General features: G+C 40.4%; 1 protein-coding gene across 1 annotated transcript in view; it reads right to left on the reverse strand.

Annotated features, from left to right (window-relative positions):
- The window catches only part of CD2AP (CD2 associated protein), a 109604-nt gene that overhangs the window by 54976 nt on the left and 34741 nt on the right, over positions 1-19887 (reverse strand). Inside the window, exons 4-5 of the mRNA XM_079780212.1 lie at positions 8532-8632; positions 5502-5622 (exon numbers count right to left, since the gene is read on the reverse strand). Of these exons, the coding sequence (XP_079636338.1) occupies positions 5502-5622; positions 8532-8632 (222 nt within the window). The remainder of the gene's footprint in view (positions 1-5501; positions 5623-8531; positions 8633-19887) is intronic.

Below are 19887 nucleotides of genomic sequence, written 5' to 3' on the forward strand. Positions count from 1 at the left end.
GGTTTCTCTAACATATATCTATAGCACCCTAAAGTTTCCTGTCACAAACAGTTCTCATGTGGAATTATAATCACTCGTTTAAGTCTTCTTTCCCAAAGGACCAAAAGCTTCAAATATGGAGAAGAATCTTGCCTATGTTGCTCACTACTGTATCCTCAGAACCTTGCATAATATGCTCACCAATAAGCACTCAATATATTGAATAAACAAATATATGAATTTTGAATTAATTAAATAGTAGTATTTATATTAGGAATTTTCCTTCACTGGCTTTGACTTTTAAATTTAGATTTAAGAATACATTGACTCCATAGGAAATGCCACTGATATTACTGCCCATAACTTGCATAGGAATAAAAGTACATAAGAAGACAATTCTACAGGCATGATTTTTTAAAATTAAAAGACAACTGGCAAACAAAAGCGATAAAAGAGTGAGAATCATCTAATATCCATACCTTCACATGCTAAAATAGCATAGTGAATTAAAAAGATCAGAACAGAATTCCAATTGTGATTTTTACCACTCCATGGATAAATTATCTCAGAGTTACAATATCTTCACCTTTAAAATAGGAGTGAACTAATCTCCTCCAAAGTTATGAGACTTTAACATGACAAAGTGTTTGAAAAGTTCTCTGTAAACCACAAAAGACCATTCATTCATTGAGCTATCAATGTGCCAATGTTCTAGAAACTGGGTATGCAGCAATGAACAAAACATAATGTATATTTAACACAGGGGTAGACAAACAATAAGAAAATTAATAAGGAGCAATAACAAATATTATCAAAGAAGAAAAGGAAATTAGAGTGGAGGATGGGAGCTTTTGGCTGTTTTATCCAGAGCTATCAGGAAAGGCCTAACTGAAAAGGTGACTTCTGAGCAGACTACTGAAATCAGACCAAAGGCCATAAGGAGATCTCAAAGAACATTCTCAAAGATATACAGCAAGTATAAAGGCTATGAGACCAAAATGTTCCTGACTTCCTAAAACGCGTAACTACTAGAGGTGAACACTTGAATGTTCAGAAGGGAAATGGCAAGAACAGGCCGCTACAAATATACAGCAAAATACAACTTACACCAGGGTAGCAGCAGTGGAGATAGTAAATGAAAACAGATTCTGCACATTTATTTAGTAGGTGACAAGTAGAGTGTGAGATTAAAAAGAAGAGTAAAAGGTGAATCCAAGTCTTTGGTCTAAGTCAGTGGTCAGCAAACTCATTAGTCAACAGAGCCAAATATCAACAGTACAATGATTGAAATTTCTTTTAAGAGCCAAATTTTTTAAACTTAAACTTCTTCTAATGCCACTTCTTCAAAATAGACTCGCTCAGGCCGTGGTATTTTGTGAAAGAGCCACACTCAAGGGGCCAAAGAGCCGCATGTGGCTCGCGAGCCACGGTTTGCCGACCACTGGTCTAAGTAAAAGAGAGATGGAGTTGTCATTAACTTGGATAAAAAAGACTGTATAGAGCAGATTTGGGTGCCAAGAAAAGAACAGATGACCAGTTTTGACCATCTTAAGTTTAAGATACTTATTAGACATAAATGGAGATTTTGATAGGTTTAGGATGGGGAAAAGATTATATATACAAGGGAGAAAAATTCCAGCAGATATAGTTACAGGCTTTATAGAATAAGGGGGGAAATTGAAAGCAAGTGTTAGCAAATAAGTGGAATCTGTAAGTGGCAAAAGGGCACTCTAAACAAAAAAGGTTACATATATTCATTATAAAAATGGAAGTATAACACTTCCCTTGAGAATTTAATTTTCATGAAAATACTAAAAAAGATTTTTATCTTGAGATTTTATATAGAAACCAATCAGAACAGAACAAATTATGAATTTACCACATTCCTATAAAAATGTAATAGTGGCTCTTATAACTTTTATTCTATGGTCCTTCAATAAAAACTGAGGGTATAAAAATAAATTACCCTGAAGGATCAGGAAATATTGTCTAGCTTTTGTTTAGAATCAGAATTATCTCCTTAACATGACAGCCAGAGTTTAACTGGTGAAACCAAGAACATTACCCCATTTATTTCAGTTTATTGATTAAAAGAACAGAAGAGCTCTACTAAATGAAAAGAGGGTAAGGAGAAACTATGTAAAATAATCAAATTGTGGTGGATATGGCATTATAATACTATAAGTAAAAAATAACATTTCAAATATATAGTCAACTATAATTCCTATAACAGCTATTAGAAATACACACTACTACCTAAAAAGACTGTCAAAATACTGATTATAAACAGAGGCTATTACACTTTGTTAGGACACAAGAAGAGTGAAGGTCAATTCTTTAATGAATAAGATCAAACTCTTAAATTAAAACTTAAAAGATTATATACTTTTATCACTAAAGTTCTAAAATCTTTATAGCACACTCACTTCCTGGCATTTAAAGCAATATTCAAACAAATACCCTCTGTCTAAAACTTAAAAGTTTAAAAAAAAAGGAATTATAGTGCACTTAAACTGCTGACTTACCACCCCATAATCACAAAGCTCCACATTTAGAATGCTTGTTATTGTAAACAGGTTAAACAAGCAAGGAAGTGTATTTTTAACAGATATAACTGCAAGGTTACCAAAATTCAAATAAGGCTAAACAATGCGAGAAAAATGCCCAAAATATTTACAATTATTTACATCCAAATTTAAATTTGATTTCTTTTGCTAGTGGTCCCACATGAACTTTAAATTTTGTACATATTTTAAGGGCTCAATTTATATAGCATTATAAAAATCATTTCATGATCAGTTTTAATACCAAATTCTAATGTTAAGAACAAATATCAGAGAACCCAATAACTATAAAACATAAGAAATACCAATATGGAACAGAAGTAAATCAGGGGACAGTCTGCTAAGGAGTAAATGTACCATTAAATTTAAGCCAGATGTTTTCAGTACTTGTTTGTTCTTTAATGGTAACTATACATCCTTAAAACATAAGTTTTGACTTCAGAACTGGTACCGAACATTCTCAAATAAGTGTAACATAAAATACTAAGTCTATTTGTTATGACTCCTCTATTTATTCCTATCTCAAAGATTTTCTGCCTTTCAATGGAATCAGTATCCACACTGAAGACTGACTTCAGCATCTTTGACTTGAGGAATTTCTAAAATTGTGGATAGGATATTTGCAAAATCAGATCAAAACTATATGTAAAGCCTGGCCAGTGTGGCTCAGTGGTTGAGCATCCACCAATGAACCAGGAGGTCATGGTTTGATTCATCCATCAGGGCACATACTTGGGTTACAGGCTCGATTCCCAATGAGGGGCATGCAGGAGGCAGGCAATCAATGATTCTTTTCATTGATGTTTCTTTCTCTCCCTCTCCCTTCCTCTCTAAAATCAATAAAAATATGTATTTAAAAAAACTGTATGTAAGCATATCTTAAGTAGGAAGAAATACAATAACATAAGTATTATCACTTCACAATCAGAGTACAGTACTACAGGTTTACTTCCGGCTAAAGCAGACATCAAAGGAAAAAAACATTAAGTTATTTTGCCTACTTCGCTCATTTTGAGACCCTGTCATAAGTTGTTGTTAGTGGGGTTTTTTCTTAAAGTAGATAAACCAAAACTCACAGTTCAAAAGTAAGAAAAGAGTTTCTAAAAATCCTATATAATAAAGAGGTAATATGCAAATTGACCATCACTCCAACACACAAGATGGCCACCACAAGATGGCCAGCAGGGGAGGGCAGTTGTGGGCGATCAGATCAGCAGGAGAGGACAGTTGGAAGGGACCAGGCCTGCAGGGGAGGGCAGTTAGGGGTGAGCGGGCTGGCAGAGGAGGGCAGTTGGGGCGACCAGGCCTATAGGGGAGGGCAGTTGGGGGGAAATGGGCCTGCAGGGGAGGACAGCTGGGGGGACCGGGCCTGCAGGGGAGGACAGCTGGGGGGGACCCAGGCCTGCAGGGGAAGGCAGTTGGGGGGGACCAGGCCTGCAGGGGAGGGCAGTTAGGGGTGACCGGGCTGGCAGAGGAGGGCAGCTGGGGGGGACCAGGCCTGCAGGGGAGGGGAGTTGGGGGCAACCAGGCCTACAGGGGAGGGCAGTTGGGGGGGACCAGGCCTGCAGGGGAGGGAAGATGGGGGGAACCATGCCTACAGGGGAGGGCAGTTGGGGGGGACCAGGCCTACAGGAGAGGACAGTTGGGGGGGACCCAGGCCTGCAGGGGAAGGCAGTTGGGGGGGACCAGGCCTGCAGGGGTGGGGAGTTGGGGGCAACCAGGCCTGCAGGAGAGGGCAGTTGGGGGGAATCATGCCTACAGGGGAAGGCAGTTGGGGGCAACCAGGCCAGCAGGGGAGAGCAGTTAGAAGCGACCAGGCTGGCAGGGAAGGGCAGTTGGGGGCGACCAGGCCTGCAGGGGAGGGCAGTTGGGGGTGACCAGGTCAGCAGGGGAGGGCAGGTAGGGGTGACCGGGCCAGCAGGGGAGGGCAGTTGGGGGCAATCAGGCCTGCAGGGGAGGACAGTTGGGGGGGACCCAGGCCTGCAAGGGAAGGCAGTTGGGGGGGGACCAGGCCTGCAGGAGGGGACAGTTGGCGGGGACCAGGCCTGCAGGGGCGGGGAGTTGGGGGCAACCAGGCCTGCAGGAGAGGGCAGTTGGGGGGAATCATGCCTACAGGGGAAGGCAGTTGGGGGCAACCAGGCCAGCAGGGGAGAGCAGTTAGGAGCGACCAGGCTGGCAGGGAAGGGCAGTTGGGGGTGACCAGGCCTGCAGGGGAGGGCAGTTGGGGGTGACCAGGCCAGCAGGGGAGGGCAGGTAGGGGTGACCGGCCAGCAGGGGAGGGCAGTTGGGGGCAATCAGGCCTGCAGGGGAGGACAGTTGCGGGGGACCCAGGCCTGCAGGGGAAGGCAGTTGGGGGGGACCAGGCCTGCAGGAGGGGACAGTTGGCGGGGACCAGGCCTGCAGGGGCGGGGAGTTGGGGGCAACCAGGCCTGCAGGAGAGGGCAGTTGGGGGGAATCATGCCTACAGGGGAAGGCAGTTGGGGGCAACCAGGCCAGCAGGGGAGAGCAGTTAGGAGCAACCAGGCTGGCAGGGAAGGGCAGTTGGGGGTGACCAGGCCAGCAGGGGAGGGCAGGTAGGGGTGACCGGGCCAGCAGGGGAGGGCAATTGGGGGCAATCAGGCCTGCAGGGGAGGACAGTTAGGGGCAATTGGGCCAGCAGAGGCGCAGTTAGACATCAAACAGGCTGGCAGGGGAGTGGTTAGGGGGTGATCAGGCTGGTAGGCAGAAGTGGTTAGGGGCAATCAGGCAGGCAAGCGGTTGGGAGCCAGCAGTCCTGGATTGTGAGAGGGTAGTCGGACATCCCTCGAGGGGTCCCAGATTGGATAGGGTGCAGGTTGGGCTGAGGGACACTCCCTCCCCTCCTCCCCCCATGCACGAATTTTGTGCACCGGGCCTCTAGTATAAACACTAGATGATATATAAGTTTATTTAAATCTATTAAACATTTTTAGAGTTTACCTGAATCCTCCTGGGCTTCATGAGTTTCACCATCATCTGTTATCTCTAATTCTTTCACAAAATTTGAGGGAAACAGTCCCAACTTATTGTTCAGGGTTCCACTCCACCAGCCTTCTTCTACCTGAAAGAGTTCACAACTCAAAATTTTTAAAAAAATTTTCTCCTAAATGAAAATCTTCCCCCTATGGGAAAATTTAAGCTACAGAAGTGAATGAGCACAAAGTTAGTAAGGCAAAATAATTCCTTTAAACCTATAAAAAAATACAATGGGAAAATATATTTAAGTAGATTAAATCTAAATGGATTGGATTAACCATATCAACAGCACTTTGAAACATTTGCTATGAGAACTTGAAATTGTAATCTATAAAGAAATAATTTTCATGAAAGTATCAGATAACCAAGAATAATGTATTAATAGCAAGAAAATAGTTTTCTTCTGGAATGTTACTCTTTTAAAGACTACTGAGCCTTGGTTTGTAATTATGACATAATATTTAAGTATTTGTAAATTTTTGATTTGGAAAAAGTTTGATGAATATTAGAATATGCCCTCCTAATTAACACATGAAATTCCTCAGCCTTTTACTTGAATAGCAAGTCTTAACCCAAGTATGAAAAAGAATCATTTACTTTTAAAAAGTCAAGATTTCAGGCTCTACTAATCACTCCCTCCACCACAACCAAAAATATCTTCAGAAACCAAACTCTTTAGAATAATTTATATTCACTAACAAGGATACTAAATTTTCATGAAGTTACTTAATAGTATTTTTTTCAGGTTAATTTTTAATATTATGTATAGGAACACATTAAAGGGAATATCACTAGTAAAATCAATCCCTTATTAGATTTTGAAACAAGCTGTTTGGTTAAAGTGAACCCTTTTCTTTACTATACTTAGATTTTTTTTAAAAAGACTAGAAAAAAATACCAACAATAAAGACACCTGATTCTGTTGATGAATAATTTTGAGTAGCCGATCTCTTTACCTGATTGCAGGAGTGAGTGCTGAAAGATTAACTTGGGATCCCTGCTCGAAGGCATCCATACACCCAAAAGAAGGGAAAGTTGGCTTGGTGCATTATAACTACTAGGTACTAAGAGGCACATAAGGAGAAGACAATGCTCAGAAATAAACTAAAATTTAAAACCTGAGCATTTTCAGGGGGACTCAATTGTGAAAGTAGACCAAACTGAACAGACACAACAAAGAGGAAAACATCAAAAAAACTATTATCTACACCTGGAATCCCAAATTGGCAGCAACTGGGTAGTTAGGTAAATAACCCTATTAATAGTTCCTATTAATTAAGGAATTCTTAAGAGGTAGGTAGTATGGTGGTAAAGAACACTGATTCAAAAATAAACTGTGTGGATTCAGATTCCAGTTTCTCTGCATGCCAGGCATATGCACTTGGGCAAAGCTGTCTGAAACAAGATCTACCCCATATGCTAACCTACAAAATAAACTTGATACAGTCCTCCCACCAAGAAGTGGTGGCCTTTGTCCCCACCCCCTTCAATCTTGCTTGTAACCAACAGAATGTGGTGAAAGTTAGATTATAAAAGGTTATGTTTGCTGAAATGCTTACACTTTAAGAGCTCTGAACTGCTTTGTATTAAGTCCAACTATCGTGAGACCTCCCCCGACTACAGTAAAAAAGTCAAGCCTGATGGAGAAGCTACATAAAGACTCTCCATAGGCAGTCCTAACCTTCAAGTCTTCTAAGCACCAGACATGTGAGTGAAGAGGCCTTCTCATGATTCCATAAGCACTCAACCTTGAATCTTTCCAGGAGGCCCCAAGACATCAAAGAACAGACACAAGTCATCCTTACTGTGCCCTATCTGAATTCCAGACCCACACACACATGAACCTGACTTTACCACAACAGTAAATGGAACAGCCAATCACTTATCTTCTATGACTCAATCTCTTCATATGTAAAACTGGGATAAAAATGCCTATCTCTAGGTTGTTTAAAATTTTAAAGGAAATAATACATATGAAACATTTTTTCAGGCATAATATAGGTTCAATAAATATTATCATTGCCAACTAGTAGAAATAAAACAGAATTGCCCTTTGTATAAACACACTGAACTTAACATAAACCTAAGTGATAAACTACATTACATGTTAGGACACAATATCAATCCCTGTGGCACTATATGATATGAAAACATATACTCTGAAAATGAGAATTTCAACTGCCAAGTAAAACTTGAATATTCCTTTAATGGTAAAAGCAAAGATGTGAAATTATTATTTTTGTTGTTGTCATTAAACCTCCCCTGAGGATATTTTTCCACTGAATTTTTGTGGAAGGAAGGGGGAAGAGACAGAGAGAGAAACATCAATGTTAGACACATCAACTGGTTGCCTCCCGCACATGCCCCTGACCAGGGCCAGGGATAGAGCCTGCAACCGAGGTATGTGCCCTTGACCGGAATCCAACCTGGGACCCTTAAGTCCAAGGGCCAACGCTCTATCCACTGAGCCAAACTGGCTAGGGCTAAAATATTTTTAAATATCATTCCAAATCATTAAAATGAGGGAAACATGTTTTTGGGCAATATTTCAATGTGATAATTCAAACAATGCAAAGCTTTTTAAAGATTCTACTTTAGTATTCCTTTGCTATGTAAAAGGCAAAATTCCTTCTATTTTACTGCTTTGTACCTAAAGTCAATTCAGAATCAAAGGCAAGGTTTATTTATATTCTTAACCACTCATATTACATTAATTTTTAGTTTAACAAGGTTTTGACTTCCTAAAGTCAACAAATACAGTACACAAACATTTGATATAGCAAGGATGGGTGAAATTTTATTTCTACGTATAAGACAATGAGATATTAAGTCATTAAAGATTCATTTTGAAGTCTGTATCTTAAAAATTTATTAAAAAAGAAAACCAATAAACTTGCAAAAAATTGAAAAACTTTAATATCCTTACAAAGCATTTTTATGATACCCAGAGCATCAATTCCTATTGCTGCTTTATCTCTAACACGTTTTCCTTACCTCGTCATTAATATCAATAATATCTCCCACTTTCAACTCCAGTTCATCATCATTTTGTGGAATGTACTCAAAGAGAACCTTACATTGCCGCTTCTTGATCTCTAAAAAAAGTAATATTAAAAAAATTAGGTTAAGAAAGATCATTAAAATAAGCAACAGCACCTTTATTTACATACTATGTTCGTTGTTAGAGTATTTATATACGTGAACAAAAACAGAACATGTAAGCATTCTAAGCAACTAACCACAATCAGTTCTTGTTGGCTTTCCACCTTGCCCCCACGTTACAATCTATTCAGCCCCAAATAAATTCAAACCAACTATAAATAATATATAAGGATCACAGCAATGAAATCATTTATACAATTGATCCCACTGATTACACAAAAGTAAAATGCCAAATGCCACTTTTGAGACTAAAAATCCTATCCAATAAAGAGGGAATATGCAAATTGATCATCATGCCCTCACAAAGATGGTGGCACCCACAGCCAATAAGGAAGGAATATGCTAATTGACTGCCATGCCCTCAGAGATGGCAGCACCCACAGCCACACGATGGCAGCGCCCAGTCACCTCAGCCCCGGTGGGGCGGCAGGCGCGTGGCATGGCCGGGCCCGCCCCAGGCGGGTCCAGCTGCTCTGCGTGCCTGCCTCCGGAGTTCCCCAGTCCCCTCAGACCCCAGCTGCCCAGGGCCTGCCTGAAGTGCAGGCAAGCCTCGGCTGGCGGCTGCCCAGCCAACACCTGAGGCACAGGCAAGCCTCAGATGGCAGTTGCACAGCTGCCCAGGGCCGCCCAAGGCTCAGGTAACCAAGACCAGCCAAGGCTTGCGCTGCCAGCAGTGGCAGCAGCAGAGGTGTGATGGGAGCATCGCCTTCCCCTGATTGCCAGGTCGCCTCCCGCCCCTGAGGGCTTCCAGACTGTGAAAGGGGACAGGCCAGGCTGAGGGAGTCCCCTCCAGTGCATGAATTTTCATGCACCAGGCCTCTAGTACAGATAATAAAAGATACTATTGGCACAAAAAATGTATCACATGCAAGTCCTCCAAGCCAGTGATTTTCAGACTACATCCTGATCAAATCCTAGGAATACTTAAAATGCACTAATTTAAGAGTACCTATTTAAAAAGAGATAAAATACACAAGTCTACAATGTACTTTATCTTGACAGATAGAAATCAAACTCGTATAGGAAAAGATAAAAATAGTTTTATTGTTAGCCCAGCTGGTGTGGCTCAGTGGTGGAGCATTGACCTATGAACCAAGAGGTCACTGGATAATTCCAGTAGGGCACATGTGGGCTCAATCCCCGGTAGCGGGCATGCAGGAGGCAGCTGATCAATGATGTTTCTCTCTCATCGATGATTTTATCTCTCCCTCTCACTTCCTCTCTCTAAAAAATCATTAACCCTTTGCACTCGCTTGCTTTTTTCTCGATTCCTTTATTCTAATGCTAACCATGTCGAGTCACACTCGACATCCGAGTGCAAAAGGTTAAAAACATATATTTTAAAAAATTTTTTGCATTAGCTTTTCAAATAAAGTTCATTTATTCAGACAAATAATGATAATTTATAACCATCCAGGTTTGTGGTTCTCAACTTCTTTCAAACTCTTAATAACTGGGAGCTCAGAATCAATCCCATCTTTAACAGTGAATCATTAAAGCAGCTATGGGTAGGTGACCAGGTATGGTTAATTAAAGGACTGCTTCTTGCTACTCAAAGAAATCAAGAGGAGGCTAAGACTTGGAAGAGTCGTAATGGAAGAATTCAGAGAAATCATGAAAAACAAGTGGTAGTGAGGATGTGGAGAAAAGGGAACCCTAGTACATTGCTGGTGGGAATGCAGAATGATGCAGCCACTATGGAAAACAGTATGGAGTTTCCTCAAAAATTTAAAAATGTGACAGGCATTTGACCCAGTGGTCCTACTTCTAGAAATATATCCTAAGAAACCCGAAACACCAATCAGACAGAATACATGCACACCTCTATGTTCATAGCAGCGCAATGTGCAAGAGTTAAGACTGGAAACAGCCCACGTGTCCATCAGCAGATGAGTGGATAAAAAAGCTGTGGTACATTTACACCATGGATTACTATGCTGGGGGCAAAAACAACAAAGCTGAAGCTGTACTACTTTGGGCACATCATGAGAAGGCAGTTACTTTAGCTCTCACATTCTATGTATCTATGAAATTATCAACACAAAAAGTAAATCCAATTGAACCATCAAAACAACAAAAGAACATCATAACCAACACTGTGAAGAGGTGCAAAACAGACATGACAATCAGGTAGATAGAAGAATCTATAATATCAAATAAGAAACAGTTACGACCACAAGTGCTGGCGAGGATGCGGAGGAAAAGGAACCCTCTTGCACTGCTGGTGGGAATGCAGACTGGTGCAGCCATTGTGGAAAACAGTATGGCATTTCCTCAAAAAATTAAAAATGAAACTTCCATTTGACCCAGTAATCCCACTTCTAGGAATATATCCCAAGAAAACAGAAACAGAAAGGATATATGCACCCCTATATTCATAGCAGCACAATTTACAATAGCTAAGATTTGGAAACAGCCTAAGTGCCCATCAGCAGATGAGTGGATCAGAAAACTGTGGTACATCTACACAATGGAATACTATACTGCTGTAAAAAAAGAAGGAATTCTTACCATTTGCAACAGCATGGATGGAACTGGAGAGCATTATGCTAAGCGAAATAAGCCAGTCAGAGAAAGATAAATATCACGTGATCTCACTAATTTGTGGAATATAATGAACAACATAAACTGATGAACAAAAATAGAACAAGTGTCATAGAAGCATCGAACAGACTGTCCAACACATGAGGGAAGGCGGGGGATGAGGGAGTAAGAGAACAACCAAAGGACTTGTATGCATGCATATGAGCATAACCAATGGACACAGACAGTAGGGGGATGAGAGCATGTCTGGGGGGTGGGGGCGGCTGGGAAGAGGTCAATGAGGGAAAAAGGAGACTTATGTAATACTTTAATTTTGCACTCGGATGTCGAGTGTGACTCGACACGGTTAGCATAGGTAGCAGCTCGTATGTAGAATTGTATTGAATGTATCAATAATTTGAAATATAAAAAAATCCAAATAAATAAGTTTGTATGAAAAGAAACTCCAGTTTTTTATTCTACTGCCGCGCTTTGTAAAATCTGGGGCATTTAAAAAATTAAATCCCGAGTAGAATAAAGGAATCGAGGAAAAAGCAAGCGAGTGCAAAGGGTTAAACAATAAAGAATTAAAAAAAAAAAAAAGAAACAGTTACATTTCAGGAATAGTTTTCCCCTTTCCTAAAGGAATGGTTCTTTTCATGACAAAACATTTTTAGCCCTGGCTAGTTTACTCAGTGGTTAGAGAGTCAGCCTGCGGAATGAAGGTTCGTGGGTTTGATTCCAATCAAGAGCACGTAGCTTGGTTGCAAGATCAATCCCTGTCCCATATGGGAGGCAACCAATTGATGTGTCTCTCTCACATCGATGTTTCTGTCTCTCCCCCTCCCTTCCACTCTTTCTAAAAAATAAGGAAAAAATATCCTCAGGTGAGGATAACAACAAAAATCATTTTTAAACTGATCTTACTTTTATAACGAGCCTAGCATTTACAGTAAAAAATCTGCAACGAGAGATGTCTGAGATTTGACTGCCTATGGTTTCTTCTAGATTTTTATGGTTTCACAACTTACATTTAAGTCTTTTATCTATTTTGAGTTTATTCTTGTATATGGTGTAAGTTGGTGGTCTAGTTTCATTTTTATGCATGTACCTGTACAATTTCCTAGCACCATTTATTGACGAGACTGACTTTACTCCACTGTATGCTCTTGCCTCCTTTGTCAAATATTGAGTGTAATGACTTGGATTGATTTCTAGGTTCTCTGTTCTGTTCCATTGATCTATATGCCTGTTATTATGCCATTGCCAGGCTGTTCAGAATACAGTGGCTTTGTAGAATAACTTATGTGGTATTGTGATCCCTCTAACTTTGTTCTTCTTTCTCAAGATCGCTGTGGCTATTCAGGGACTTTTTTTGGTTCCACATAAATTTTTGGAGTATTTGTTCTAGATCTGTGAAATGTGCTGTTGGTATTTTAAGAGGGATTGCATTGAATCTATAGATTGCCTTGGACAGTGTGGACATTTCATTGATGTTAATTCTACCGTTCCATGAACACAGTATATTCTTCCACTTATTAATATCTTCCTATGTCTTTTTCAAATGTCCTGTGTTGATAATTTCATAGATCCACAGAATGTCAGAGCTGAAGTAACTGCCTTCTTATGATGTGCCCAAAATAGTACAGCTTCAGTTTTGTCATTTTTGACCCCAGCAATGTTTCAGGCTTAATTTGATCTAGGAGCCACATGTTCATCTTTCTGGTGGTTCAGGGTATTATACAGCTCTCCTGCAACATCATATTTCAAAAGAATTGATTTAATTTTCTCTCCGCCCTTTTCACTGTCCAACTTTCATATTTGTAGATAGTAAGTGGGAATATGAGAGTGTGGGTGATCTTAGTCTTGGTTTCCAATGACACATCATTTGTTGATGGTAGCCATTCTGACACATATGATACTTCATTGTTGTTTTAATTTGCATCTTTGATGATTAGTAACTGAGCATTTTTTTAAATGTCTCTTGGTCATCTATCTGTATGCCCTCTTTGGACAAGTGTCTATTTAGTAGGTCCTTTGCCCATTTTTAAATTCAACTGTTTGACCCTTCAGTACGCAGGCTGACGCCCTATTCACTGAGCCAAACAAGTTAGGACTCCCTTTTCATTTTGTTGATGGTTTCTTTTGTAGTGCAGAAGCTTTTTATTTTGATGTAGTACAATTTATTTCCTCTTAGTTTCCCTTGCCCTAGGAGATGTACTGGCAAACACAGTGCTGCAAGAGATGTCTGAAATTTTCCTGCCTATGGTTCCTTCTAGGATTTTTGATTCATGACCAACATTTAAGTCTTTTCTCCATTTTGAGCTTATTCTTGTGTATGGTGTAAGTTGGTGGACTAGTTTCTTTCTTTCTTCTTCTTCTTTTTTTTTTTTTTTTGCATGTACCTGCCAATTTTCCCAGCATCATTTATTGAAGAGATTATCTTTACTCCATTGTGTGCTCTTGCTTCGTCAAATATTAATTGAGCATAATAGCTAGGGTCAACTTATGGGTTCTCTGTTCTGCTCCACTAATCTATATGATGCCTTTTCTTGGGCCAATACCAGGCTGTTTAGATTACAGTGGTTCTGTAGTAAAACTTGGTATCTGGTATTGTGATTCCAAACTTTGCTCTTCTTTCTTAAGATTGCTGTGGCTACTGGAAGTCTTTTTCAGTTCCAGGTAAATTTTTGGAGTATTTGTTCCCAATCTGTGAAATATGCTGTTGGTATTTGAATCAGAATTGCATTGAATCTATAGACTGCTTTGGGTAGTATGGTCATTTTAATCATGTTAATTCTACCAATCCAAAAACACAGTAATTTTTCCATTAGTTTGTATCTTCCTCTATCCCCTTTTTCAACATCCTGTAGTTTTCCCAATAGAGGTCTTCTACCTACTTGGTTAAGTTTATTCCTAAAAATCTTTTTGTTGTTGTTGTTGCAATGGTAAATGGGATTTTTTTTTTTTTAGTTTTTATTCTGAGAGTATATTATTAGTATATAAAAATGCCATCGAGCCCTAACCGGTTTGGCTCAGTGGATAGAGCGTCAGCCTGCGGACTGAAGGGTCCCAGGTTCAATTCCGGTCAAGGGCATGTACCTTGGTTTGGGGCACATCCCCAGTAGGCGGTGTGCAGGAGGAAGCTGATCAATCTTGCTCTCTCATCGATGTTTCTAACTCTCTAGCCCTCTCCATTCCTCTCTGTAAAAATCAATAAAATATATATATATATATATATATATATATATATATATATATATATATATATATATAATTTTTAAATGCCATCGGTTTCTGGGGGGAAATTTTGTATCCTGCAACATTGCTAAATTCATTTATTAAATCTTTAGTTTTTTGGTGGAATCTTTAGGGTTTTCTATGTAAAATACCATGTCATCTGTGAATAATGAGTTTTACTTCCTCCTTTTCAATTTAGATGCTTTTTACATTTTCTTCTTGTCTGATCACTGTGGCCAGGACTTCCACAACCATGTTGAATAAGTGTGGTGAAAGCAGACATCCTTGTCTCATTCCTGCTCTTAGGAGAAATGATTTTAGTTTTTGCCTATTGAGTAGGATGTTGGCTGTAAGTTTAGTTTTTTGGTGGAATCTTTAGGGTTTTCTTGCAAGTACCTGGCCTTTATTATACTGAGGTATGATCCCTCTATTCCCATTTTGCTGAGAGCTTTATCAAAAATGGGTGTTGAATTTTGTCGAATGCTTTTTCTGCATCTATTGATATAATGTGATTTGTCTTTCAAGTTGTTTATGTGATGTATCACATTTATTGATTTGCAAATATTGTACTAGCTTGCATCACTAGAATAAATCCCACTTGGTCATGGTGTATGATCTTTTTAATATTTGCTGGATCCAATTTACTAACATTTTATTCAGGATTTTAGCATCTATATTTATCAGGGATATTGGCCTATAATTCTTTCTTTGTAGTGTCTTTTTCTGGTTTTGGAATTAGGATAATGTGGCCTCATAAAAAGAGCTCCCTTCACTTGGATCTTTTTGAATAGTTTGAGGAGGATATGTATTAATTCTTTGAATGTTTGGTAAAATTCCCCTAATGAAGCCATCCGGATCAGGGCTTTTCTTTGCTAGGAGTTTTTTTTTGTGTGTGTTTTTGTTTTTTTATTACTGCTTCCCTTTCATCTGTTATTACTGGCCTACTCAGGCTTTCTGCTTCTTCTGATTCAATTTTGGAAGATTGTATTTTTCTCAGAATTTGTCCATTTCGCCCATGTGTCCATCTTGTTGGTATATAGTTGTTCATAGTATTTTCTTACAATCCTTTATATTTCTGTGATGTCAGCTGTTACTACACCTCTTTTGTTTCTGATTTTATTTGGGTCCTCTCTGTTTCTTTCTTTTTTGCCCCCTTTGTTTCTTGATGAGTCTGGCTAAAGGTTCATCAATTTTGTTTGTCTTTTCAAGAACCAGCTCTTCGTTTCATTGATCTTTTATATTGTTCTTGTTTAGTCTCGATGTTATTTCCACTGTGATGTTACTATTTCCTTCCTTCTACTTACTCTGTGCTTTTCTTATTCTCTAATTCTTTAAGTTGTAGGGTTAACTACTTTTTTTTTCTTCTTGTTTTTTGAGGTAGGCCTGTAGTGCTATAAACTTGCCTCTCAGGACTGCTTTTACTGTGTTCCCAGAGATTTTGGGTTGTATCTTCATTTTCATTTGTTTCCAGGAATTTTTTAAATTTCTTTCTTGATCTCATTGGTAACCCATTCATTGTTTAATAACATGCTATTTAGCCTCCATTTGTTTGAATGTTTTTGACTGTTTTTACTGTAGTTGATTTCTAATTTTATGCCATTGTGATCCATGAAGACACCTGATATAATTTCAATTCTCTTGAACTTGTAGAGACTTTTTTTGGTTCTAACATGTGGTCTATCATTGAAAATGTCCCATGAGCACTTGAGAAGAATGTTTATTCTGCAGATTTGGGATGAAATGTTCTGTAAATGTCAATTACATCCATCTGACCTAGTATGTCATTTAAAGTCACTGTTGTCTTGTTGATGCTTTGTCTGGAAGATCTAGTGAAGTCAGTGGGGTGTTAAAAGTCCCCTACTATGACTGTATTGCTGTGAATCTCTCCCTTAAAGTCCTCCAGAAGTTTGTTTTAAATATATTTAGGTGCTCTTATATTGGGTGCATATATGTTTACCAGGTTTACATTCCCTTGGATCAATCCCTTTACTATTATGTAGTGACCTTTATTGTCTCTTCTGATGGCCTTCATTTTGAAGTCTATTTTGTCAGATATGAGTATTACTACCCCAGCTTTTTTTTTCTTTTCCATCTGCATGGCACATTTTCTCATCCTGTATGAGTCTTTTGTTCTGCTGTTCTGAGGTGAGTCTCTTGTAGACGGCATATAACTGGGTCATGTTTTTGTATCCACTTAGCTGCTCTATGTCTTTTGATTGGAGCATTTAATCCATTTACATGTAAGGCTATTATTGACTAGAGGCCCGGTGCATGAATTTGTGCACATTGAAAGGAAATTAATTAGAAGAAATATTTTAATATCACTACTCATCCTTTCTCTATAATAGAAGTGTCAACCAAATTCACAATGGACAATGACAGATTGAAACACATGCGTGCGATTGGTGCCAGTGAGAGCTTTATATGTATCGCGCATTCGCACGTCAACTTAGCCTTTTATATATATAGAATATTCCCAGAGCCACCAACTGTAAATTCTCCTTACACAGCTCTAGTCCACTCTATCCTCCATCTGCTGGAACCCAAGGTGAGTGGCTGCACACAAAATTTTGTACACTGGCCCTTTAAGAGGGTGTCTGCATTTCTAGCCATCTCTCCCTGGCAGATAGAAACCCTGCTGCTTTTCACAACCAGATGTTATGTGGGCACATTTCTCAGTTCTGGTGTTCTGGGCCCATCTTGGGGTTTAGACCCCAGAGTTCTCAATAGGGAATCCCTCAGCCCCCTGCAGCTGAGATATCCTGCCGAAATTTCAGCTGCTGTCTACTGAAGCCCAGCCAGCCCTCAAACGCCTCTGCCCTTCCTACCAGTCTTTATGCGGTCTCCACTTTCCATATTTGGTTATAAGGGTTCTTCCCAGCTAGGCTTCAATTGGTAATTCAGGATGGTTTTTCTATATTTCAGTTGTAATTCCAGTTTGGTACTGGGAGTGGGGGGGCGGGGGGAATGTCAGTGTAGCTTCCACTTAATCTGCTCCATCTTGGAATTCCCACTGGCGGATTCTTATATGTATTATGACCAGGGATCAAACCAGCAATCTTGGCATATCGGGGCAACACTATAACCAACTGAGCTAACCAGCCAGTGCTCTCTTTTTTAAATGAATTTATTGGGGTGACATTGTTAGTGAAATTAGATAGGTTTCAGGTAGACAATTATACATTAATTTGTATACTGTTGTGTGTGTTTACCATGCCAAGTCAAGTCTCCTTTCATCATCATTTATACCCCCTTTACCCTCTTTTACCTCCTTTCTCCCCCACTTCCCTCTCTATACTGTTGTCTGTGTCCATGAGTCTTCCTTCTTATTTTTTGCTTTGCTTAATCCCCTGGCACTTCTCACCCAGCCCCCAACCACTCGCCTCTGGGAGCTGCCAGTCTGTTTTCTGTATACATGAGTTTGTCTCCACTTTCTTAGTTTATTTTGTTCATTAGATTCTACATATAAGTGATATCATATGGTACTTTTCTTTCTTTAACTGGCTTATTTTACTTTGCATAATACTATCTGAAAGTAGTAACCAGTATTTTCTTATCACAAGTTATTTCCACATAGCTTTTCATATCTACAATGTCAAGAAAGTTTTTTAAATTGACAATCCTATCTAATAAAGAGGGAATATGCTAATTGACCATAAATCTGTCACAAAGATGGCTGTACCCACAGCTGAGGCCATGTTCCCATAAGGAGCCTTAACAAGCAATCAGCAGGGACCTGAGGCTATGCCCTCCCTTACCCGGTGGGGCTTGACAGGGAACCTCAGGCTGCGCCCCCGGCCCTGGCATCAGGCTGGGGGACCTCAGGCCGCACTCCCCCGCCCCAGTGCCAGGCCAGGGGACCTGAGGCCATGCCCCCCGCCCAGCAGGGCTTGGCGTGGGACCTCAAGGTGCGCTTCCCATCCTGGTGCTGGGCTAGGGGACCTCAGGCTGCTCCCCCCGCCCCAGCGGCAGGCCGGGGGACCTCAGGCCGCGCCCCCCACCAGGTGGGGCTTGACAGGGGACCTCAAGGTGCACCCCCAGTGCTAGGTCAGGGGAACTCAGGCCGCGCCCCCGCCCAGAAGGGCGTGACGGGGGACCTGAGGCTGCACCCCCCTGCCGGTGCTGGGCCGGGGGCCTGAGGCTGTGCCCCGCTACCTGGCGGGGCTTGACAAGGGTGGGACTGGCCAGGTCTGGATCTAGCCCAATGAGGGGAGGGGGGCCGGCCAGGTCTGCATCTCACGTGATTTTGAGGTACATGTGGGTGGGCGGGGACTTGACTCTGGGTCCCATTGTGAGCCCCAGACTATGACAGGAGGAAGGTTTTCATATACATTTTACTAATTTTCTTTCATCTCTGACACTTCTATTATAGAGAAAGGGAAAATAGCAATATTAAATTATTTCCTCTAATTAATCCAGTGCTTACTCACTAGTTAATAAATAAAACTATTAACAAGGAAGAGAATAAAGGCGATACAACAAAGGCAGGGACATATTCCATGACTTTTATGTACCACTACTATTCTAAGTCTTTCACAAACATCTTCCACACAGCAGACCATGAAAAATGTATTATCAGCCCTGGCCAGTTTGGCTCAGTGGATAGAGCAATGGCCTGCGGAGTGCAGGGTCTCAGGTTCGATTCCGTTCGAAGGCATGTACCTCGGTCGCAGGTTCCTCCGTGGCCTGAGCCCTGGTTGGGGCATGTGTAGGAGGCAACCAGTCGATGTGTTTCTCTCACATCGATGTTTCTCTCTGTCCTTCCCTCTTTCTCCCACTCTCTCTAAAAATCAATGGATAGTGTCCTCGGGTGAGGATTAAAAAAAAAAAAAGAAGAAGAAGAAAGAAAATGTATTATCATCATTTTACCAATGAGAAACAGAAACTCAGAGATTAACCTGTCCAAGACCGCAGAGCTAAAGAGAGGCAAAACTAGAATTACATCTAGTTCTGACTCAAGTCTTTTATCTTTCTACTATATCATTATGTTGTCTTCTTTACAGACAACAGTTCTTTAACATAGTTCATGCAGTCCAGTCATGTTGGGTCCTCATTCACTGAAAATACTATGTACTTGCTTCTCTCCAGCGGTCTAACAAAGGTAGCAATTCTACCTGGAACTCCATAACCCCCAAAGAAAACCATCAAAAGTTAAGAAACACATGGATTGAGTTATTTGTTATGTATATGGTGAATCTTCTGCAAAATTCTTTCTTACCCTCATCTAATAAAAAATCACAACACCTAGGCCAGTGGTCAGCAAACTCATTAGTCAACAGAGCCAAATATCAACAGTACAACAATTGAAATTTCTTTTGAGAGCCAAATTTTTTAAACTTAAACTTCTTCTAACGCCACTTCTTCAAAATAGACTCGCCCAGGCCGTGGTATTTTGTGGAAGAGCCACACTCAAGGGGCCAAAGAG

The sequence above is a fragment of the Cnephaeus nilssonii genome (genome assembly GCF_951640355.1).
Source record: "Cnephaeus nilssonii genome assembly, chromosome: 9".
Lineage (NCBI taxonomy): Eukaryota > Metazoa > Chordata > Mammalia > Chiroptera > Vespertilionidae > Cnephaeus > Cnephaeus nilssonii.